The following is a 24291-nucleotide window of genomic DNA, read 5'->3' on the forward strand; positions in this document are numbered from 1 at the left end:
TAGACAATGTACCACCTTTTACCTACTAACTTTACCAAATGGACACTTATTAAGAGACAGCCCAAAATAGAATACTGGACTATAATAAGGGTACTACAAATGCTCCTGTCTTTTTTTATCATCTACAGAGAAAAAGCCAAAGGAACACTACTTTCATTGTTGTCCATTTTATGGTCAATGACACCTTTTTTTCCCTCGGGTTGTATTGGAGTCAGTGGAATAAACCCATTAATTGTAGTAAAGACTCAACACCTGAAACAGATTTATGAATTAATCAACATTTACTGTTGTAACACTAAACTAAAGAGTGAACTATAAAAGAACGAGAGATGGGTAACTTGCTCATTGTAGTATGTGGGCTTTCATGCAAAAGATGATAGCTGAATTTCTCAGGAAAAAGATTGCGACAATAGTAACCACACATTTTCATAGCAAGCACCTACTACAAATTGGACAACCAAGAATGAAAGCATTACCATCAACAAGTTGATGCACAACAGAAAATCGTATTCAAGATTGGGCGTATTGAAATCACAGCTGCTTCAACATGTAGTAGACACTCAAACAGGGGTCAAGCTTTCGATGAATCGATAAGTGCAGAGATATGAATTGTAATACGATTGATAAGAGCCACACTGCAAATCAAGAAGCACCTTCACTGACTTCAAATTCAGATTATAAGCCATCACTTTTCCAGCAGTAGCTAACACGAGCACAAGATCCTTTCCGTTTGATCCATTTGCACAACAAAGTACATTAAATTCCCGAGAATATCCTTGATGGTATACAGAATATATGGGCATCATGTTTACCCGGTACTTCACAATCCAACGACAGCAGTCTTTTTCCATCTCAAGGATTCTGAATCTCAAAAAAATGTACTCACGAGTCTGAATAAGAAGCAAACTGCCACCACATTCTCCAAAAAACCGAGTCTTCTCTTCTGCAAGAATGTTAGGTACTTTAGGCATAACGGTTCCCGTCAGATTCTCGGTATCAACATCGAACCGAATATGAACATTGTCGTGATTCATCCAATGAATTGCTCCGTTCCAAAAGACCCTGCGATAATAGGAACCACCATCGGGTGCTTTTGCATGGATTTCTTTCCAAGACGCAGACTTGGAAGAGTAGATATGAATTCGATAATAGGCAGATCTTTCTTTATCGCTAGAACAGTGGGCTATCAATAGAACTTTGTAGTAAGGCGATTTTAAAGGATCAAAAGCCAAGTAAGCACCGAATTCTCCACCAACATATCTATATGTAGTGCTGCGACCAGGTTCGGGAAGTGCAATATGTTTCTGGGTGGTCGGATTGCAGACAATATAATCCACTCCTCTCCCATTTGAGAACAACATCAAACCATTGCAAGAGTCCACAACCCTAGACTCCGATCCTTTCCGAACGGGATCAAGGAAGGCAAGTGTGGGAAGGCTTAGGTGGCCATGAAGTGAGACAGAATTTAGTTCCGAAGGTTTGTGATAGAAGTATATGCCTGAGATCAAGGAGGAACTGGGATTTCGCCGGGAGTGGTTGGAGGCAAACTTTGAGTCAGTGATGAGAGACTGCCAATGCTTAGATACACACTTGAAGTTAAGGAGTGGCTTCACAGGCACAAGGAAAAGGATCTCTGTTAGGAGATCTTCATTGCTGACAACTACTTCTAGTGCCCGTGAATGCTCAGACGATGTACAAGAGATATCTACCTTCCTTCTTTTGCTGGTTAATTTCTTGTCTGTCTTTGCCTGTTCATAACCCACGATAAGATCAGTGAGAGAATGTGCAGATACATGGTTACAGAGAAATGATGTATCTTAATTGCAATAGCTTTTCAATCCTCCTAAAGAACGGCACCACTTGCTCTCTTTACTTGCTAAAACCCATGAAGTCTCATATTTTTCTTACTTTCTTCCCTTGCACTTTGTTGCTTTTAACGACATAAGAGGTGCAACCTGAAAAAGCCTCCTAGGAATGTGAAAACTTGGTTCAGTCTGTTTAAACGACAATTGGTCATGGAGTGGCACTGATGGTAAAGGTAAATTTGATGCTTTAACCACCCTATTCCACTGAAACAGCACATATGGCCATGGGCAGATGGGGGTCGTCGGTGTTGGTGACGGGTCACTGTAGGCGAGTGGGAAGCTCACCCTGCCCGAGCCACCAGGTGGCCAGCATGATAGGCATCCTGAGTTATTCCACTTGCAGTTGCGAAAACCCCCCACTTAAGGCCTACATTCAACCGCTGTATGAAACTTATCTGGATTGTGTGTTTGGGCAACTAGATAATCCATAAAGTGCAACTTGTGAACCAAACACTTTTACACTTTTAAAGAAAAAGAAAACATGAAAGCTTCTCGCTCTAGAAAGTGGTGGCGATCTGGTGTCTCCTTCTCGTCGTCCTCTTGCTAGGGTTTTCTGCTCTTCTCCTTTGCTCGCAATGGCTACTGTGGTCTCTAGTAATGAGTTTAATTCTGCTTTTCCTCCTTTAGGTTTGCATTGTACTACTTCTGCTTAAAAATTAGGGCTTTTGAAGCCAGTTGTTCTGACTTTGCTACAACAAGATTCCAATTCGTTGAGTAATGTCAATTTGATTGATGTTTTGGAGCTTTTTCTATCTCTAACAATGATCATCTTGAGGTCCAAGCAACTGATTCTCCTACGGTAAAACAGATCAAAGATCTTTCGACAGAGGTGATGTCGTTCATAATGAACTTGACACCAAGAATAAGTTGCTTGATTCTTTGAAGGATCAAGGCAATCAGTCAGTTGGTGGTCTACGTTTAGGAATGTCCTGGAAGGATAAGGTCTCTCCTCCTAGTGAAACTTGCCCCAGGATGAACTTGCAATTTTTTCCTCCTGAAGTGGAAGGGGAAACAGTTCGGGTCTCCCCCCCTAAACATGTTGAGCTTCAGGGCTCTGAGAAGTGGAGAGATTGCATAGTTGGGCATTTTGTTGATAGGAAACACCCTTTCAAGTCAGTTAGGTCAATTGCTTTCAATAATTAGCGTGACTATGGACTCAAGGATGTTCTAGCAAACGACAAGGGCTTCTTCTTCTTTGTGTTTGGAGTAGAAGGGGCTTATAGACAAATCTCTGAGATTGGTGGTTGGCATTTCGCTGGACGATCGATGGTACTACAAGAGTGGCATTCCAAGATGGATTATGAAAAGGAAGGGTACTACAAGAGTGGCATTCCAAGATGGATTATGAAAAGGAAGGGTTACATAAATTGCCTCTATGGATTCAACTTTATAATGTTCCCCTTCAGTATTGGACCAAAGCAGGTCTTAGTTATCTAGCCAGGGCTGTTGGGAAACCCCTATATGCTGATGCTATGACTAAATCGACTAGTCGAATTAGTTATGCGAAAATCTGTGTAGAAGTGGATGCTCAATCTCCCCTGCCTCACTCTATCGATCTTATTACTTCAATAGGAAGGATGGTTAAGGTTGGTGTTAAATATCTTTGGCCATTCAGAATGCAGTAAGCTAGTTAAACCTCCAATACAGTTGGAGGCTACTCGCAAAGCTTAGGATTCCATTCAGAATAAAGTTTGGGTTGTGAAAGGCAATAGGTCTGAGGGTGATCCTAATACTTTTCTTGACACTTCTGGAGATCGAGTTGCCCCTAAGGAGTCAGTGGTGAATGTTCCTTGTTCCAATCAATTTCTATCCTTGCAGACTGAAGACAATTTGATCGATGATGCTGCAGAAAGTGAGAAAGAGATGGTTAGTTCACCATGTGGGGATGAGAACAAACCTAACTCTCCTGCTTCTAGTGTTGTTGCTGCTGGAAATAATGCTACATCTTTAACCTTGCCGGAGCCTAGGCCTTGCATAAACCAAGAGGGATCTGCAGCCTTTGATTTCTTACCTGATCTTGATGTGGGTTTACAGGATCCTGATGTTGTATTTCAAGCCTTATCTGTTTTGGAAGGAGAATCTTCAAAGAAGGTTTGTGAATGGGGAAACCTTGGAGTAGGGAAGAGACGCAAAAAAACAAAGCATAAATGGTAAAGTTTGCTTCAAGGAATGTGAGGGGGTTGAATAATCCCATTAAGCAAGCTGGAATTAGGAAATTTATCCTTGCTAATAGTTTATCTCTGTTAGGGATTGTTGAATCTAAAATTAAGAAAGAAAATATGGCTGGTGCTATGTTACACTGTCTTCCTTCTAATTGGGATTTTGTTCACAATGGGGATTTTGGTCCTGTTGCTAGAATTGTGGTGGCTTGGAATAAGCAGGGGTCAATAGTGAGAAAGTTGTTTTCCTCAGACCAATTGATCCTTTTATCTGCTGAATTTGATATGAAGTCTTTTATCATCTCAGTTGTCTATGGTAGTAATCAAGCCAGTTCAAGGAGGCAGCTTTGGGATGATTTGAGACTCTGCTTTGGGTCTTTTGGGCATCAACCTTGGATTCTTGTTGGTGATTTCAATACTGTTAGAAGACAAAGTGAAAAATCTGATCCCACTCACTTTGATGCAAATTCTGCTTTAGATTTTAACAATTGCTTAGAGGATGTCGAAATGGAAGATCGGAACTCTAAAGGCTTATGGTTCACCTGGTCAAACAAGTGAACTGGTCATGATCACTATAGTAGTAGATTGGACAGAGCTATTATCAACTCTCATGGGCAAAGCTTATTTACTGAATCAGAGGCAGCTTTTCTTGTTCCAGGTATTTCTGATCACTGTCTAGTTGTTGTTTCTGTTCTCCCTTATCAAAGAGGGCACAAACCTTTTAAGTTCTTCAATTTTTGGATGTCTCATAAGGGATTTGCTCCTCTCCTCCTTCAATCATGGGAGCACTTAGTAGAAGAGTTCTTGTCTCCTATGTTGGTCCTTTACAAAAAATTGAGAAGACTTAAGCCTTGTTTGAGGACTTTCAATTTGGAGTTTTATGGTGATATTCAAAAGAAGGTTCTACTTGCTAGAGATGAGCTCCATTCTATCCAAACCCGTATTGCCAATTCTACTGGAGATCCTATTCCTTTGGCATATGAAAAATTCGGTCTGTTATCTCTCAATGAGCTTAGAACCGCAGAAGAAGCGCGGTGTAGACAAAAGTCAAGAGTTAAATGGCTTGAGTTGGGTGACAATAATATGAAGTTTTTCCATAAGAAAGTGGCTAGTCACAGAATGCGGAATAAAATTTTATCCATCTGTAAAGAGGATGGGACTAGACTGGATACTCTTGCTGAAGTCAAGTCTGAGATTTTGAGGTTTTATCACAAGATGCTGGGTACTAGATTTGACTAGAAACGGCAAGGGGAAAGGTTAATTTTTACTGACACTGTTCCTCCTGCCTTTCAGACTCAATTAGTTTCCCCTATAACACCTGAAGAAGTGAAAATGGCTTTATTCTCAATCAATGGTGATAAATCCCCTGGTCCTGATGGATTCAATGCTAGCTTCTTTCAAAAGAACTGGAGTTTGGTGGGCCAAGAGGTAACTGCTGCAATTCTTCATTTTTTTTCAATCTGGTTCTCCTTAAAGATGTTAACACTACTGCCCTTAATTTGATTCCGAAAACAAGCTACCCTCAAACTATGAAGGAGTACGGGCCAATTGCATGTTGTAATGTCCTCTATAAGACCATTATAAAGGTATTGGCTAATAGACTTCAGCCTATCCTACCCCTTATCATCAACAAAGCTCAGGCCGCCTTTATCAAAGGCAGGCCGCCTTTATCAAAGGTAGGTCCATCTCAGATAACATTTTGTTGATGCAAGAGTTAGTTAGGAATTATCAAAGAGACAGTGATCCTCCTAGATGTGCTATCAAAATTGACCTGATGAACGCTTTTGATTCCGTGGACTGGGACTTTTTATTTGAAGTCGTGGTAGCCATGGATTTTCCTACTCAGTTTATTATTTGGATCAAAACTTGTATTTCTTCTGCTATGTACTCTGTTGTCATTAATGGGGAGCTTGAAGGTTTCTTCAAAGGGGAAAAGGGCTTTAGACAGGGTGATCCTATATCTCCTTATCTCTTTCTGCTGGTCATGGAAGGTCTTTATGCTTTGTTGCAAAGGAATATTTCCCAAAGGCACTTCACCTATCATCCCAGATGCAAGGACCTTTCCATCTCCTTTCTAGCTTTTGCCGACGACCTCTTCCTTTTGTCTGGTGCTGACTGCCACTCCATTGAACTTATCAAGGATGTATTGGATGAATTCTACCACTCCTCAGGGTTGAAGCCAAATTTGCAGAAAAGTCAGATTTTCTTTTCAAGTGATAGTAATGAGATGAAGGCTGCTATTCTCAGAAAACTCCCCATCCCAAAAGGCTCATTACCCGTGCGATATCTTGGAGTACCTCTCATCTCTATAAGTTTGAAGTATGAGGATTGTATACAGCTTGAGGAAAAAACCCAACTAAGAATAGCAAGTTGGACAAATAGAACCCTCTCCTTTAGGGGCAGAGCTCTTCTGATCCAATCTGTTCTCTTCAGCATGCAAACTTACAGGTGCTCTTTGTTTATTCTCCCTCAGAAAGTTATTAAAGAAGTGGAAGCTTTACTCAGAGCATTTCTTTGGTTAGGGCTTAATCTAAAGAAGGTTGGGGCTAAAGTGAACTGGATGGATGTTTGTACTCCGAAAGCAGAGGGTGGATTGGGTTTCAAATCTCTGAAAATGTGGAACAAAGCCTCCATGTTAAGGCACCTATGGGCTTTAAGCAAAAAGGAAGATACTTTATGGGTCCAATGGGTGCATAGCTATCAAACATCACAACATCTAGTAAATGCCTATCCCCATTGAATGTTCTCGGACAATTAGGAAACTTATGAAGTTAAGAGATTTGGGTCAGCTCTTTGTTAAACACACTGTAGGCAATGGCAAGTCTACCTTCCTTTGGTTGGACAATTAGCACCCAAAAGGCCTTCTGTACAAACTCTTTGATGATAGAACTGTGTTCAGGCTTGGCTTATCCCTTTATGACAAAGTCAGTTCTGTAATTGAGCATGGTGTTTGGCATTGGCCTAGACCACGGAATAGGGTCATCCAGCAGATCCAATCCTCCACCCCTGCCTCTCTTCTTCCTATTGGGGACAGTAAAGATGTGGTCACTTGGACTTGCTCCCCTTCAGGTAGCTATTCAACTAAACATACTTGGGAAGCTATCAGAAACAAGAATCCTAAGGTAACCTTGTCTCCTCTTGTTTGGTTTTCTCAAAATGTCCCTAAATGGGCTTTTATCTTGTGGATTGCCTGCCTTCACAAGCTCCCCAGCAGAGATAGACTAATCCGATGGGGTATGCCTATTGACCTTCATTGTATCTTATGCTTGCAACATGATGAAACTGCCAATCACCTTTTCTTTGAATGCTCCTACTCTGGTCAGATTTGGCAGTCTATATTGACCAAGTTTCAAACTATTAGAAGTTCAGGGAACTTTGATATGGAACTGGATTGGATATTGGCTCACTGCAAAAGTAAATCATTTCGAGCTCTTCTTATCAAGCTGTCCTTTGCTACAGCAGTGTACCACATTTGGCTTAAGAGAAATTCTAGGGTATTTGGTGGAAGACTGCGGAGCTCTGAAGTGGTTTTTGCTTGCTTAGAGGAAAATTTGAGGCTTCGAGTTTCTACCTGGAAACATTTTCGAAACTCAGTGGAAAATGCAAGGTAATGTCAACTTTGGAACCTTCCTAGTAGAATTCTGCGAACTCCCCCTCATTAGAGTTTTGATTCTTTCCTGCAGATAGTTGTAGGCTTCCCATGTATTGGTTTACCTTTGTTTTTGGGTTTTCCCACTGGTTTTCTTGGTTGTTGGCTATAAAATGCATCAATTACCACAAAAAAAAAACGAAAAATCTATGAGTACCGACCATTGGGGGAGAGAAAACGTACCGACGGCCGCCGGCGGGCCGTCTCCGGCCACCGGACGGTCGATCCGAGCCGTTCAAAAATTCTAAAAAATAAAACCGAGGGGGTCAACGCGGGAATCAAGGGCATCCGAGGTGTTTAGGGTGCTTGATCAAAGCACCCTTTTTTCGTGTATATATGTACACATATATACACGAAAAAAGGGTGCTTTGATCAAGCACCCTAAACACCTCGGATGCCCTTGATTCCCGCGTTGACCCCCTCGGTTTTATTTTTTAGAATTTTTGAACGGCTCGGATCGACCGTCCGGTGGCCGGAGACGGCCCGCCGGCGGCCGTCGGTACGTTTTCCCTCCCCGTGGTCGGTACATATAGCAACACTCCACAATTATCACGTACACGGACGTGGCCCCACTCTCTCTCCCTCACTCCTCTTGTTCTTGGTACAAAAAAGTGGCGGGTAATTTTCGAAAATTTGGGGATTTTGAAAACTCAGACGTTTATCAGCTCAGTAATCAGCTTCCAGTGTTCCACCACACGTTTTCCCCTCTCTCTCTCTCTCTCTCTCTCTCTATCTGGAAGTTTGTTTCTCTCTCTCCCGACTGCTTCTCATCTTCACCACCACTACCGACGCCCACCCCCACGTCACCGACGCCGGTCCGACGAAGCCATTGCCGCCAGTCTCTCGCCGAGTCGCTGTCCCACCGTCGCCGCCCGTCTCCCACGGACCCGCCCTCGGTCTCTCGCCGTCCAACACATCTTTATTCGAAGGGCTCAGACTCTCCAAATCCCATGGCGAAACCCTCGAAATCGAAGAACCCAATGGAGGATAATGCTTCATACAAGTCCTTTAGTTCGTCACAGGAAGATGATGAGGTGCTCGACCTCAATGCGGGTTCCCACCTCGATGCCGTCGAAAAGTCGCCGTTGACGGACAATGGCGCCGGTGACAAGGAGGTAAGCTTTTATTTTTTTACCTTGAGAAGAGGTAATCTAAGACATCACTTTCTATACACAAATGTAATCACAACTTCCTAAATAGGTTCTCCATTTGATTTTTTTTGCCTTTTCTTTTTCCGTAATCATCGGTTTATTGGAACACTAAAATGAGTCTATGTTTAATTCTTTTTGGTTGATCTCCTCAAATTTATAGTGCAATAAGGGGTTTATCGACCTGATATCCCGGTGTATGTATAGCCCACTTAACTGGTAGTAATTGGTAAGATTGTTTGTCAAGCGTTATTTGCCATTGTTCCATTCAAACATCGGACACGCAGCCTGTTATCCTATTCTATATTTAATCAGGCAATCCAATCATGGCAAGCCTCTATGTTGTGCTATTTCAATTGTTCACGAGTTTTTTTTTGAGTGTTGCTATATGTACCGACCACGGGGAGGGAAAACGTACCGACGGCCGCCGGCGGGCCGTCTCCGGCCACCGGACGGTCGATCCGAGCCGTTCAAAAATTCTAAAAAATAAAACCGAGGGGGTCAACGCGGGAATCAAGGGCATCCGAGGTGTTTAGGGTGCTTGATCAAAGCACCCTTTTTTCGTGTATATATGTGTGTGTACATATATACACGAAAAAAGGGTGCTTTGATCAAGCACCCTAAACACCTCGGATGCCCTTGATTCCCGCGTTGACCCCCTCGGTTTTATTTTTTAGAATTTTTGAACGGCTCGGATCGGCCGTCCGGTGGCCGGAGACGGCCCGCCGGCGGCCGTCGGTACGTTTTCTCTCCCCCAATGGTCGGTACTCATAGATTTTTCGATAATTGTGCTTTAACTAACGACCCGCTTTTTTTTTCTCTTTTTAATACTCCTCAATTCAGGTGGCTGGCCAGCATAATCTCGACTATAATTCCATGAATCAATTTCACAATCTATTAGTGAAGGGCTTAATTAAAGCTAGAGCAAAACTTCATTCAATTTAATCCCACAGGAAGTTGAGAGCTTCAAACTTGAGATTTTAAGAATATTAACTTTACCAACATAAATTCTTCACAGATTGAACATGTTAAGCTATATTTGGTAAAGTTGTCAATTTTTTATTTTTTTGTTTATAATAAAGAAGAAATGAGTTTTTGTTTATTTATAAGAGAAACTAAAGACATCCATTCTTTAGTAAAAGAAGCAACCCTAAAGGAGGTGCAGGCCCAAAATGGCCCTACCTCGGAGCAACTCTTCGTTTTCCATTGAAAAGAATGGGAAAAAAATGACGACAAAAAGAGAGAGGGTAATAATTTTAACACTCTCTTTTTTGTTAAATAAAGTATTTTCCTTGTCTTTTAGGGAAAAAAATTACACATAAAAAATTCCACTACAAGACAAGAAATGGAGTACATTTATAAAATAATAATAATAAATAAAATTGAGTGCAAAAAAAGAAAAAGAAAACATTACAAGAACACCACGCACCAGATCCATTCCATTTCTATTTCGTTACATTTTTTCAAAACTCCTTCAAGCATTTAAAACCAATTCTCCATATTATGTCATCAAAAGCAGATCAAAACCATAAACCAAGCAATTACCCAGACGATACTTCAGTAGTTTTGCTTTAAAGAAACATCTCACAAGTCACAAAAGCATTCTGCGAACCAGAAGAGTGAAATAGAAGAACTCTGCGAACTTATGCAAAATGATGAGAGCTTCCTCACCCAAAAGATTACGGCAATATTAACCGAAAATGTACAACAAACACCAACTACCATTTGAGCAATAAAAATGAATGTATTACCATCAAAAGCGAAAAAAACACTAGTATTAAAGATTGGGCACAATGAAGGCACAGGTGCTCCAACACGTAGTCAATGCTCAAAGAGGGAATAAGCTTTCAATGAATTGATAAGCATTACGATACCAATACCCAGGAGGCGGATGAGGGTCACCCTGCAAATCAAGAAGCACCATCATCGTCTTGCAATTCGGATTATACGCAATAACTTTTCCTGGAAACATGAACAAGAGCGTGAAATCTTTTTCATTTGCTCCATTTACACAAGTCAGCACCCTATATACAAGGTGGTATATCCTTCAGGGAATGCATTACATATGGGTCTCAGATTCACCTTGCACTTTACAATCCAACGATAGCAGTCCTTTTTCATCTCAAGGATTCTGAATCCCATAGCAGAGTCCTCACGGGACTGAATAAGTAGCAAACTGCCACCACATTCTCCAAAATACTGAATCTTATCTTCCTTAAGGATGTTAGGAACTTTAGGCATTGGGGTTCCGGTAAGATTCTCTGCATCAATGTCGAACCGGATGTGAATATAGGTGGAATTCATCCAATGAATTGCTCCGTTCCAAAAGACCCTGCGCTGATAGGAGCCACCGCCAAGGGGTGCTATTGCACGCATTTCTTTCCAAGATGCAGTCTTTGAAGAGTATATATAAATTAGATAAAAGCTAGATCTTTCTTCAAAAGAAAAATGGTAACTTATTAATACAACTTTGTAGTAAGGCGATTTTGAAGGATCAAAAGCCAAGCAAGCACCGAATTGTTCCCAAAATCCAGATGACGTGCTGCCACCATGTTGGGGAAGTGCAATATATCTCTGGGTGGTTGGATTACAAACAAAATAATCAAGTTTGTCACCATTAGAGAACAATAGTAAACCATTGCAAGAGTCCACAACCTTAGACTTCGTTCCTTTCCGAACGGGATCAAGGAAGGCAAGAGTGGGAAGACCTTGGTGGCCATGGAGCGAGACAGACTTGCGTTCTTTGTTAATCCAACGATAGAAGTAGAGGCCTGAGATCAAGAGGGAAGTGGGATTTCGACAGGTGTGGTTGGAGCCAAACTGCGGTTGGGAGATGAGAGAGTGCCAATGCTTAGATACAGACTTGAATTTGAGGAGTGGCTTCGCCGGCACAAGGAAAAGGATCTCTGTTAGGAGATCTTCATTGCTGACAACTACTTCTACTGCCCGTGAGTGGTCTGATGATGTACAAGAAGTATCTACTTTTCTTCTTTTGCTTGTTACTTTCTTGCCCGTCCTTCCCTGTTCATAACCCACCATAAGACCAGAGAGAGAATCTGCAGAGGCAAGGTCACAGAGAAATGATGTATCTTAATTTCAATAGCTTTTTAATCCTCCTAAATAACGGGCCGAATGGCACTACTAGCTTTCTTCAGTTTCTAAAGCCCATCAAGTCTCTTATTACTTCCTTTTTGTCCTAACAGGTGCACACTTGGCAATTTTGAACGACATAAGCAGTGCACTCTGAAAACAATCATGCTACAGACAAGCCTCTCAGCCACTCCTCTCAAGTAGTGGAGCCCGCAGATATGTGGAGCCCACTGCTTGTGAGAGAGGAGTGTCTGGGAAGTGGCCGAGAGACGTGTCCCCAGCATTTCCGGCCTCTTAGGAATCTGGAAACTAAACTTGGTTCGGTGTGCTGCTTAAATGTCAATCGTTCACGGAGTGACACTAATGGTAAAGGTAAATTTGATACTTCAACTACCCTATTCCACTCAAACAGTATATATGGCAACGGGCAGGTGGGGGTCGCCGGTGTTGGTGGTGGTTGTGGGGTGGGTGGGTGGTGGCATGACAGGCTTCCTAATTATTCCACCAGTGAAAACCTCCCTTAAATCCTACATTCAACCACTGTATCTAATTTTCTATCGTGTTCCAAAAAGAAAAAAAAAACACACTGTATCTAACTTGTCTGGATTCTGTTATTGGGCAACTAGGAGTAATCCAAAATGAAACTCGTGAACAAGATAAATGGCACAACATAAAACCGTAAGGCCATAATTGGTTGGACGGATTAAACAGAGATTAGGATAGCAAGTCGATATTACGAAAAAAGGAGAAGGAAAAATCATCAAATGGATACATAAAGTGATTTCTAAAGTCACCTCGTCGTTGTCCGTCGACGGCGACTTTTCTCCGGCTTCGAGGTCCGAATCTGCATCGGGGTCGAGCACCTCGTCATTTTGCTCCGACGAATTTGAGGCCTTGTATTTGGCATCATCATCGTCCTCCAAGGGGTTCTTCGATTTCGAGGGTTTTGCCATGGGGTTCGAAGGGTTTGAGCCCTTTCAATACGGATTTGTCAGAGCATAGGCATAGAACAGTGAATAAATTTTTTACACCGACACGTGTTAAAACAGTAGGCATAAATAAGAAAATAAAAAATACTAACCTCAGCACGGTAGGCGATGATTAATATGTTTTTAGAAATGCTAGGTGCAAAGAAAATGAATAAAGAAAATATTTTTAAAATGTACATGAACGATTTTAATATACTGCACAGTAAATCTGAACCGTTCATATACACTATAAGGATATTCTCTTTGTCAATTTTTTTTGTCCTTAACACTCCTCATGCAAAAATTGATAGAGGCATATGCAAAGTGTATAGAGATTCGGAAAATTGCATTAAAATATGTGAAAATTACATTGAAACTCCAATTTTTTGGGTGAAAATTTGGCACTCCCAACCATAATTCACATTTTCCTTTCAATTCATGTGTGTAAACACAACGAGACCCTCTTTTCGCACCCCTGACAACCCCCTCCTCCGGGTCCCACCACCTTTTCCCGCCCTGCCCCTCCGTTTTAGGTTTTTTTTTTTAGTTTCTTTTTAGTTTTACTTTTAAAAGACTTTAATTACTTCTTCTTTTTTACTTTCACTATTCTTTTTACTAAGATTTTAATTACTGTTTTAATTTTTTTTACTTTAATTATTGTTCCAAATTTTAATCCGTTTGAACCGGTTGAAAGATTTTAGTTTTCTGATCATTTTATCCTAAATGGTCATAATTAAATTTTAACTCTAGGGCTCTCGTTGATTAACCCTAAGAGATATTTGATTCTACAACTTTCTTAGGGCTATTCAATGAAAGTTCTAGATTCAAATTTTAATTAAGACCATTTAGGATAAAATGATCAGAAAACTAAAATCTTTCCACATGTTCAAACGGATTGAAATTTGAAATACCTAATTTTTTAACCTCTTTAGACCGTTTATATATTAAAAAATATAGTTAAAAAATTAAGTGTTTCAAATTTCAATCCGTTTGAACCGATTCAAAGATTTTAATTTTCTGATCATTTTTATCCTAAATGATCATAATTAAATTTTGACTCTAGAACTCTCGATTGATTAGCTTTAAGAAAGTCGTAGAATCAAATATTTTTTAGGGCTAATCAACGAGAGCCCTAGAGTCAAAATTTAATTATGATCATTTAAGATAAAATTATCAGAAAACTAAAATCTTTCCACTGGTTCAAACGGATTAAAATTTGGAACACTTAATTTTTTAACCATATTTTTTAATATATTTAATATATATAAACTGTCTAAATAGGTTAAAAAATTAAGTGTTCCAAATTTCATTCCGTTTGAACCCGTGGAAAGATTTTTGTTTTTTGATCATTTTATCCTAAATAGCCATAATTAAATTTGATTTTAAGGCTCTCGTTGATTAGCTCTAAGAGATATTTGATTCTACGATTTTCTTAGCAGAAAAGCTAAAGGTACAGCATTTGCTGCACAGCAGCCATGCACAGATCCGTTTTGCGCTCGTCTCGGGTCCCGGAAAGATGATCGGAGCCGCTCATTTTGTTCCAAATGCGTCGTTTATGGTCCCAGTAAAAAATCACCTCAATCCGATTATCGGAAAACGTGTTTATGAATCATCCAAATTTGCTTCAAAATTTAGGCTCATCTTTCCGGGACCCGAGACGAGCGCAAAACGGATCTGTGCATGGCTGCTGTGCAGTAAATGCTGTACCTGTAGCAGAGTTCCTTTCTTAGTGCCAAAAATTCAGTATGACTATTGAAGGTAAAATGATAAAAAAAATTCCACCGATTCAACCGGATTGAAAATCGAAACACTAAAATAATATTAAATAAATAAAAGAGAAAAAAGATACAGAGTATAAACATTATTATGTAAATAAAAAAAAGAGAAAATGGGTTCGATATTTCTGGGATGTGTGGGGGTATTTTCGGAAGAGGGGGAGGTGGGGCCGGGGGTGCGTGTGTCAGGAGGGTGCGAGAAGAGATTTACAAACACGTATATCTCAATTTTATAAAATTTCTCTACGGTTAGCTAAATTTGGTAGAAAATTTAAATTTAAAGAAAGAAAATTAGACTCTTATGTTTGTTTATAGGGAGAATTGCATTTCAGTGGAGAGTGGGGCAAAAAATGTCCAACTCATGGACCATGTTTTTGGAATTGCTCAATCATGAGAAGGAAAACAATAATTCCCAAGACATGGAATTGAAGACAAAAATACCCCTCCCTTCTGTCATGAATCAGGGGCAACTTAGGTTCATACACGGGGCAATTTAAATTCATACACAGGGCAACTTAGGTTCATACACGAGACAACTTAGAGGGCAACTTAGGTTCATACATTGGGTAATTTAGATTCATACGCGGGGCAACTTAGATTGATACATGGGGCAATTTAGATTCATACACGGGGCAACTTAGAGGACAATTTAGGTTCATACATAGGGCAACTTAGGTTCATACATAGGGCAATTTAAATTCATACATAGGGCAACTTAGAGGGCAACTTAAGCTTATACACGGGGCAATTTAGATTCATACACGAGGCAACTTAGAGGACAACTTAGGTTCATACACGGGGCAACGGGGCAACTTAGAAAGCAATTTAGGTTCATACACGGGGCAACTTAGATTCATACATGGGGCAATTTAGATTCATACACAGGGCAACTTAGAGAACAACTTAGGATCATATACGGGGCAACTTAGATTCATACATGGGACAACTTAAATTAACACACCTTGATACCTTAATACAAGGTGTATCTTATTTTCATAACATCTTTGTGCCGGCTCAAACGGATTGAAAATTGAAACACTTATTTTTTAATATGTATATAGGAAAAAAAGGAGAAAAAAAAAACAGTCGGATTCATTAGAGGCAATACTTACACCTCATGCTTAGAGTGTTGATTCGTGTGCCAAAAATATTATTTCTGGAAGCTATAAAAGGTGGACTTTGTGTTTCAACTATATTTTTTAACTAAAAAATTGAAATACATAATTTTTAACTATATTTTTAATATATAAATGGTATAAAAAAAATGTTTCAAATTTCAATCCGTTTGAATCGGTACAAAGATATTATTTTTCTGACCATTTCATCCTAAATGGTCGTAGTAAATTTTTGGCTTTAAGGCCTTTTGAACGAATACCTTAAGATTCTTTATTTAGTTTTAGAGTTCTCTTAGGGTGCACATTGAAAGGCCTTAGAGCGAAAAATTTATTACGACCATTTAGAATGAAATGATAAAAAAATAATATCTTTGCACTGGTTCAAACAGATTGAAAATTGAAACACTTATTTTTGTAACTATATTTTTTAATCTGTAAAGGACAAAAAAGAAAAAAAACAGTCGGATAGAAAGCGAGAAAAGAAAATAAAGAGAAAAAAAGAAAAGAAAAGAAGAATATTCAAACTGGAAAGAAAGAAAAGGAATTAAAGAGAAAAAAAAATAATTTAACAATCAAACTGGAAAGATAGGAAGGGGGTTAAATGTGGAAATGGGGTTGTGGTGTCGGGGTGGGTCAGGGAAAAAAACACAAAGTAAGAACTTAATTTTTAGGGTTTCAAATATGTATTGGGTATATTAGTCCTTTTACATAGCATTTTTCATGCATTGAGAATTACTTTTCTCCTTTTCATATTTAGATGAATTTTCAAAAAAGTGGTCTATGAGTTGGGCATTTTTTACCTCTCTCCCCACTGAAATGTAATTCTCCCTTGTTTATACTCCTTTCGTTCCAGAATTTTAGTTCCGTTGGGGAATTTCTAACTTTTTAAGAGAATACACATTTAGCATAAAAAAAAAAACACACACACACATTTAATGCACCAGAAATCCTATTGGTACCGACGGGTACCATAGGGAAAATGTACCGACGGCCGCCGGACGGCCGTCTCCGGCCACCGGACGGCCGATCCGAGCCGTCCAAAAATTTTAAAAAATAAAATCGAGTGGGCCTACGCGAGAATCAATGGCATCCGAGGTGTGTAGGGTACTTGATCCGAGCACCCATTTTTCGTGTATATTTGTATATACGTGTATATACACGAAAAAGGGGTGCTCGGATCAAGTACTCTACACACCTCGGATGCCATTGATTCCCGCGTAGGCCCACTCGGTTTTATTTTTTAAAATTTTTGGACGGCTCGGATCGGCCGTCCGGTGGCCGGAGACGGCCGTCCGGTGGCCGTCGGTACATTTTCCCTATGGTACCGTCGGTACCAATAGCACTACTCTTAATGCACTTCAAGTCATATCAAAAGGTTTCGCCATGGGTTTTGGAGGGTTTGAGACCTTTGAATACAGAGGTGTTTTGGATGTACGTGGAGTTAACACGTAGAATAGAATGAAAGTGGAGACATTAGGCAGATTGGATAAAGCAATTGTTGGAGTCCTGTAAAAAGAAGGAATCTCGGTTTATATGTTCGGACTTTATGCAGAGTTTTCAAAATGAGGTTGTCTTTTTTACTGAGGCTCCATGAACGGTTGGTTTATGTTTGGACTTTATGTAGAGTTTTTAAAATGAGGTTGTCTTTTTCACAAAGGCTTCATAAACGGTGTATATTGAGCTGTTCAATTTCACGCGTCCAGTTTAATTTTGAACGGTCGCGATTCATTTCCGTTAACATTTCTTTACGGAAACTTCCGTGAAAAAGTTTTTCTGGTCCAAAATAACCTTTGCATCTTCTGCACACCACAAGCTGGAAATCAGTAGATGGGCACGAGATGTAAATAAGTGGTGAAAGAAGGAAGAAAGTAAAGCTGGAGGCGATATAAATAATGGCCTCCAACGAGGAATTAGGGTTAGAAGCTTCAGAGCATCTCCTACACTTACCCTCAACCGAGTTTGAGTTTAGTTCACTCTCAACCCCGCCGTGGGCTCGAACCCTGGACTCTGACCATCTCAAAACTTCAAGATCTTGAGGCTTCAGCAGGGAGATGAGGGCGTTTCTGAGGGTGGTTGCCCCTCTCTGCTACTCATGGTGATGATCTCTAATCACACCATCACAGCCGATGATTCCTCCCAAAAAAATCAACAGCCCTCCTCTGTCTCTCTCACACACACACACCCCTCTCTCCTCTGTATATGTATGTACCTATATGCGTGCGTGGGTGTGCTTTTTTTGCTGGGAAATCAGTACTGGTAATGATAATTAAGCTCTCCTTCATACCCGCAAGGGTACCCAGAAAGAGAAACAGACCATGGAAGAGGAAAGGCAATACATTGGCTGTGAAGATAGCTTTTTTCTGAGCAGATGATTGGACGGAGGATCCGACCCGTTCACTGGCGGGGCATTCACAGAGCTGCTGTGGGTTGCAGCCATGGCGGAGTCAGACTCCTGTCTATTCATTCACAGATCTGAGCCTAACTAGCTACCTTACGGTGAGTTCCAAATATGGATGCTCTTTGGAGCAACTCCAACCGAGCTCTGCTAAGGTTCTTCACTTGTAAGTACTTATTTTCCGCTTTACGAGACCGTCATTCCATCACAATACATCACTTTTGATAAAAAAATAAGTGCTTATTAGCGGAACGGGCCTTACTCTCTGTTGCGAACTGTCTATGGGTACACCATTTGGTAATGCGAAGCAAGGCTGTGCTTCAGGATTTTGAGGCTTTCAGCAGAGAGATTAGTGGGTGTTTCTGAGGGTGGTTGCCCCTCTCTGCTAATCAAGATTATGATCTCTAATCAGATCATCACAGCCGATGATTCCTCCAAAACAATCAACAACCCTCCCATCTCTCTCTCTCTCTCTCTCTCTCTCTCTCTACATGTATGTATGTATGCATCTATCTATGTGTGTGTATGTGTATTTGCGCGCGCTTTTGCTGGGAAATCAGAACCTGGAAAATGACATTTAAGTTAAGATCCCGTCCAGTATCCAACAAGGTTACCCAAAAGCGGAACGTACGATGGAAAAGAAAACCAAAACTTTGGCTGTGATGATAGCTTTTTCTGGCAGATGATTCAGGTGATAGAGGATCCGACCGTTTCTTGGTGGCGGGGCATGCACAGCTGTGGGAGATGAAGGGGGTTTTCTTCTTTTTTCTCTCACGGTTAACTGTGTCTGCAGCCATGGCGGATTTGGACTCTTTTCTGATCATACACAGATCTGAGCCTAACCCCTATACATGCATCTGAAATTTTTTCATCCAATCTGGAGATTTGAAAGATTGGGTGGAGATGTCCTCCCCCAATAAATCATACTCCGTATTTCGTATTGGGAAAAAAAACCCAGAGCATGATTATGTTCATCCAGAATACGAAAATGCCCTCTAGATAAATGTCCAAAATGTTCTGGGGGCGTTTCCGGTAATGAATAAGTTTTGAGAAAGAATTTTTACAATTAAGTTGTTAATTATTTCCGGTAGTAAATAATTTGTTGAGAAATGTCAAGTTGTTTCGGGTGGTGAATAAGTTGTAGATGAATATGTGAGTAAAAAAGTTGTTGACAAGTTGTCAGTTAGTGTGAACAAGATGGTAAAATGGCCTATGTTTTTTCACCAAGAACTTGATGAAAACTCCACCTTATACCCATACCTCAGCAATGCCGCTCAAACCGCGAGGTTTTTGGGGCTATAATTTGGGAGCTTGGACCAAGAACAAGGGTTGAACTCAAAATGGGTTCAGCTTGCCTATCAAAACAAAAGAAACAAAGAAGGGTTCAGCTCTTCTACATACCTCTTCTTTTTCTCAAGAATGAGGTTCCAAAAGAAAGATGGGTTGTTTCTAACGGTGGTTGCCCCTCTCTTCCACAAAGTTGATCCCTTTTTGGATCATTTGAGCCGATGATTTCCCCCACAAAACCAACAACCCTCTCTCTCGTAGACGTACACATATACAATATGTTTGCCTGCATAGTGTGTGTGGAAAATTATTTTGTGTGTTGTGTATGTGTGGAAAATTATTTGGTGTTCTTGGACATGGAGGAAAGCTTATAAATGTGCACCAGCTGGTTCTTTTTTCATTGCACTCCTGTACTTAAAGGTTGTGATGATAGGTAGCTTTCTGAGAAGATGATCTTCAGGCAAAAGGATCCGATCCGTTTCTTGGCGGGATAAAACAAAGGGCCCATTTGAGGGGAGGGAGGGATTGTGGCTGATTCTATTTGCAACCCATTATTTATCCTTACCCAAATCTTCTCTTCACCCCAATTTCCTCTCTCAACCTTATGGGCAACTGTTGCTTGCAGCCATGGCGGAGTCAGTTTCTTGCCTCGTCATACCAGATCTGAGCCAAATCATTGAATTGCCTACTGTTTATGCGTATGTACACACAGTTATATGTATATTTTTTAATTGTTCAGTTTCTGGATGTAATAATGTGTTCGGTTTGGGGAGCTTGGTGGTTCTTGTTCATGAATTGGGTTTGTCTGTTAAATTTGTGAGGTTTTGGAGGGTTTATTATCAGTTTGATGGGTTGCATGTCGTGCAAATATTTTTCGGAAAGTGTTCCCCGAGCCCCCTCTGCCCCATTTGTGAAACTGAGAGTGAATCTATTGAGCACATTTTGTTTCGGTGTTGGACCAGAACAGTTTGGCTTGGAAGTGGTTGTTCCTTTTGGGTGTTGGATGGGATAATCACAGCTGCAGATAAATGGGTGTTTGAGCTTCTGTGTGGAAATTTAGCTAAGGAGTCTCCTAATGATGTGATTGCTCTTATTTTTCAACTCTGTTTGGCAATTTGGAAAGGGCGTAATTTTTTTGTGTTCAAGGGGACAATTCCTAATCCCGAGAATGTTCTCTCCAAAGCTAATTTGGCTAATGCTGATTATCTAGATGCTGTTTTTCCCGGGGTGAAATCTGCTACCTTTATCCCCTCTCAAAGTCATTCTCGGAGTGGAGGCTGGAATCCACTTCCTTTGTCTGTGTTTAAAGTTAATTGTGATGGAGCTTACTCTTCCTCCCGTAGCTTAGCTACCTTTGGCAGGCATCGTTGTCAGAGACAGTGATGGAATTGCTCAATTGTGCCGTTGTGGGGAGCTAAGGTCTCCTCGGCAGTTGCTATCGACGCTTGGGCGCTGAGAATTGCTTTTGGTATGGGGTTAGAGTTGGACTTTCCAGAGGTGATTTTCTAGACTGATTGCAAAATGAAATGATAGTTGACTGCATGAATGGTTGTAACAGTCAATGTCCGCGGGAGATTTATGCCATGGTAGAAGATATGAAGAGCTGGGCTGCTAGTAAGAAGTGGTCCTTTGTCTGGGGTGTAATAGGGAGAGAACTAGAGTGGAGCATTGGCTTGCATCTAATAGTTTACGCTTTTCCTTTGGTTGAATTCCCCGCCCGATTTGCTTCTCTTGTAGCCTTTCATAGGCGTTCTTAGTTCGTTAATATATTTTGATCTTCTCAATATATATATATATATATATATAAGTTTGATTTCAATTGCATAATCAGTTGTAAAACGAAGTACTTGGCTTTGGGTGATATGATATGCCTAGAAAGATTATGGTTTGTGGCAGACGTTTTGATGAGTTTTTAAATTCTCAAAGGGCATGTAAATTGAAGAACGAATAAGGAGAAATTTTTAAATTCTCAAGAAGCACCTTCACTGTCTTCCCATTCAGATTATATGAAATAACTTTTCCCGTAATTACAAATGCGACCGTGAAATCTTTTTCGTTTGCTCCGTTTACACAACACAACACCTTATATTCTTTTATTTTGATCGGCCACAACACCCCGCATTTTGCGCGGTACCCTTTTTTTGGTACACCTGTGCGGTATCCTTTAGGGTGTACAGAATGTATGGGTTTCACACTGAACTGATGCTTCACAATCCAACGACAGCAGTCTTTTTTCATCTCAAGGACTCTGAATCCCAAAGAAGGGTACACAGTCTGAATACGAAGCAAACTTCCACCACATTCGCCAAAATACCAAATCTCATCTTTACCCAGGAACATTGGCATACTTGTCAGGTTCTCTGCATCAATGTCAAACCGATTGTGAACATTGGCGTGACTCGTCCAATGAATTGCTCCATTCCAAAAGACCTTACATCCAACTGAGCCACCATTGGGTGGTTTTACATGCATTTCTTTCCAAGACGCACTCTTTGAAGAGTGAATATAAATCTGATAAGACCTAGAATGGCAACTTACCAATACAACTTTGTAGTATGGCGATTTTGAAGGATCAAAAGCAAAGTAGGCACCAAAACCCCAAGTTGAACTATATGAAGTGCTGCCACCATGTTGGGGAAGTGCAATATATTTCTGGGTGGTCGGATTACAAACAATATACTTCATTTTGCCACCATTCGAAAACAATAGTAGACCATTGCAAGAGTCGACAACCCTAGACTCCGATCCTTCCCGAATGGAATCAAGGAAGGCAGGTGTGGGAAGACTTAGGTGTCCATGAAGTGAGACAGACTTGAGTTGATAGAAGTAGAGGCCTGAGATCAAGGAGGAACTGGAATTTCGGCAGGCGTGGTTGGAGGCAAACAGTGAATCAGAGATGAGAGAGCGCCAGTGCTTAGATACAGACTTGAATTTGAGGAGTGACTTTGCAGGCACATGGAAAAGGATCTCTCTTAGCAAATCTTCATTGGCAACAACTACTTCTACCGCCTGTGAGTGTTCTGACGATATACAAGACATATCTGTTTTTCTTCTTTTGTTGGTTGATTTCTTGTCCGTCTTTGCCTGTTCATAGCCCCCAATAAGATCACAATGCAGAACGTGGTAAAAGAGAAATTATTTATTTTAGTTTCAATAGCTTTTCGATCCGCCTAAAGACCAGCACAACTTGCTTTCTCCGGTAACTGAAACCCAAGTCTCTTATTTATTCCTTTTCACCTTTTTTTTTTCTTCCCTTTCATCAAATGTTGGGAGAACTCCCAGAACTCTACATTGAGGGGAGGGGGGAAGGGGACGTGATGTATAAACCACCCCTGCCGCATTACGTCGCCTATAGTCAGGTTTGAACCCAAAACCTCCCAATTGCGAGGATCAAGGAAGTGGCATATGGGCTAGAGCCCATTGGCCTTCCTTTTTATCTTAAGAGGTGCACAAGCTGTCGTTTTGAATGACATAAGAGCTGCATTCTCAAAAGAGCTTTTCAGAATCTGAAAACTTGGTTCAGTCTGTTTAAACATCAATTGGTCATGAAGTGACACTAATTTTACGGGTAAATTTGATGCTTCAATCTCAGTACTGTTCCACCGCGGGAACAGAATGTATGGCAACGGGCAGATGGGGTCGGTAGTGATGGTGAGTCACTGTAGGTTAGTCGGGAACTCACGTTGCCCGAACCGCTGGGTGCGCTAAGGACCGAGGGATTGTGCTGCGCAGCGTGTTGTGCGGGGCAAATCGTCGCCGCTCCGGTCTCGCTCTGATGATCGAAAACGTTCACCTCGTAAAGCTTGTCGAGTAAAACAAGTGTATCAAAAATGGACTGAGGGACTGTGCTGTGCAACATAGAGGCTAGAACTCGAAGGCAAAAGGATAGATTGGCCCAATCAACTACTATAATCAGACTCCAAATTGCACGACCAGCATTTTGAATTGAACAATGACAAAATTCGGTGGACAAAACAATCTTGGGATGTGTTCGTTACCAAATTAACAAATGATTATTCGTTTCCCTTCCTCTTGTATCAGCTTAGCAAAAAAAAAAAAAAAACCAAATGATTATGGAAAAAGGAGAGAACCCATTAGGAAGTTTTGATTACGCGATTTGTAGTATATAGAGAAAAGTGATGTGCAAAGTTACCTCTTTGTCACCGGCGTCATTGTCCATTGACGGCGACGTTTCTCGGGCTTCGAGGTCGGAATCTGCATCGTCTTGCTCTGACGAATTTGAGGCCTTGTATGTAGCATCGTCCTTCAATAGGTTCTTCGATTTTGAGCGTTTCGCCATGGGGTTTGAGTAAAAAAAAAAGTGTTTTGGGTGTATAATTTATGGTGGTAATTACTGCAAAAGAAAAACAAATTTTGTAAATGATATGCTTATTTGGATTATTTGTTTGACTAGTATTTGTTACTACTTATCATTTACTATTGTAGAATTGACTATTAGGATTGTAGATAGATTTGTCAATTTCTCTTTGATTGTCTCAATTTGCTAGCACATCTAAATTCATCGGGAAAAAATCTCATACTCCAGTACTTAAAGACTGTTTTTTTGAAAAAGATAGTCTATTTAGCGTCGTCTTTTGTGAATTTTTAAAACTTTGATTATATTTTTATACTTTTTTGACTTCTCTTGTCAAAATAAACGGCACAATATAGAAATTTAGATCGAGTCTAGTTAAAATTAAGAGAAAACAACTAAAAAGACAATATTAAAATTAAAACACATAAAAAAAAATTAGCCCTACTTTGTTTTATATTTTTAGCTCAAAGGGCGAAAAACACACTAAAAAGTGATAAATCAAGGAGACAAGTTTTAATCATCCAA

At 40.4% G+C, this 24291-nt stretch overlaps 2 protein-coding genes across 4 annotated transcripts; both read right to left on the minus strand.

The window, feature by feature from the left end:
• Positions 1 to 380: 380 nt before the first annotated feature.
• On the minus strand, positions 381 to 23801 carry LOC131320241 (F-box protein At5g07610-like). Of its 2 annotated transcripts, none has more exons than XM_058350880.1 (2): positions 23605 to 23776; positions 381 to 1748 (listed from the first exon to the last, which is right to left on the minus strand). In XM_058350880.1, the coding sequence occupies exons 1-2, from the start codon at positions 23749 to 23751 to the stop codon at positions 561 to 563; spliced, it is 1335 nt and encodes a 444-aa protein (XP_058206863.1). In that variant the 5' UTR covers positions 23752 to 23776; the 3' UTR covers positions 381 to 560. The 2 variants fall into 2 exon arrangements, with proteins under 2 accessions (XP_058206863.1, XP_058206865.1); XM_058350882.1 differs by lacking the exon at positions 381 to 1748 and adding an exon at positions 18405 to 22535 and having other exon boundaries at positions 23605 to 23801.
• On the minus strand, positions 10468 to 12936 carry LOC131320246 (F-box protein At5g07610-like). 2 transcript variants are annotated; one of them, XM_058350891.1, is made up of 2 exons: positions 12706 to 12936; positions 10468 to 11877 (listed from the first exon to the last, which is right to left on the minus strand). In XM_058350891.1, exon 2 carries the CDS (start codon positions 11858 to 11860, stop codon positions 10838 to 10840), a length of 1023 nt encoding a protein of 340 aa, XP_058206874.1. In that variant the 5' UTR covers positions 11861 to 11877; positions 12706 to 12936; the 3' UTR covers positions 10468 to 10837. The 2 variants fall into 2 exon arrangements, with proteins under 2 accessions (XP_058206874.1, XP_058206873.1); XM_058350890.1 differs by having other exon boundaries at positions 10468 to 11842; positions 12706 to 12930.
• Positions 23802 to 24291: the final 490 nt, after the last annotated feature.

The sequence above is a fragment of the Rhododendron vialii genome, chromosome 3a, assembly GCF_030253575.1.
Source record: "Rhododendron vialii isolate Sample 1 chromosome 3a, ASM3025357v1".
NCBI classification, from domain to species: Eukaryota; Viridiplantae; Streptophyta; class Magnoliopsida; order Ericales; family Ericaceae; genus Rhododendron; species Rhododendron vialii.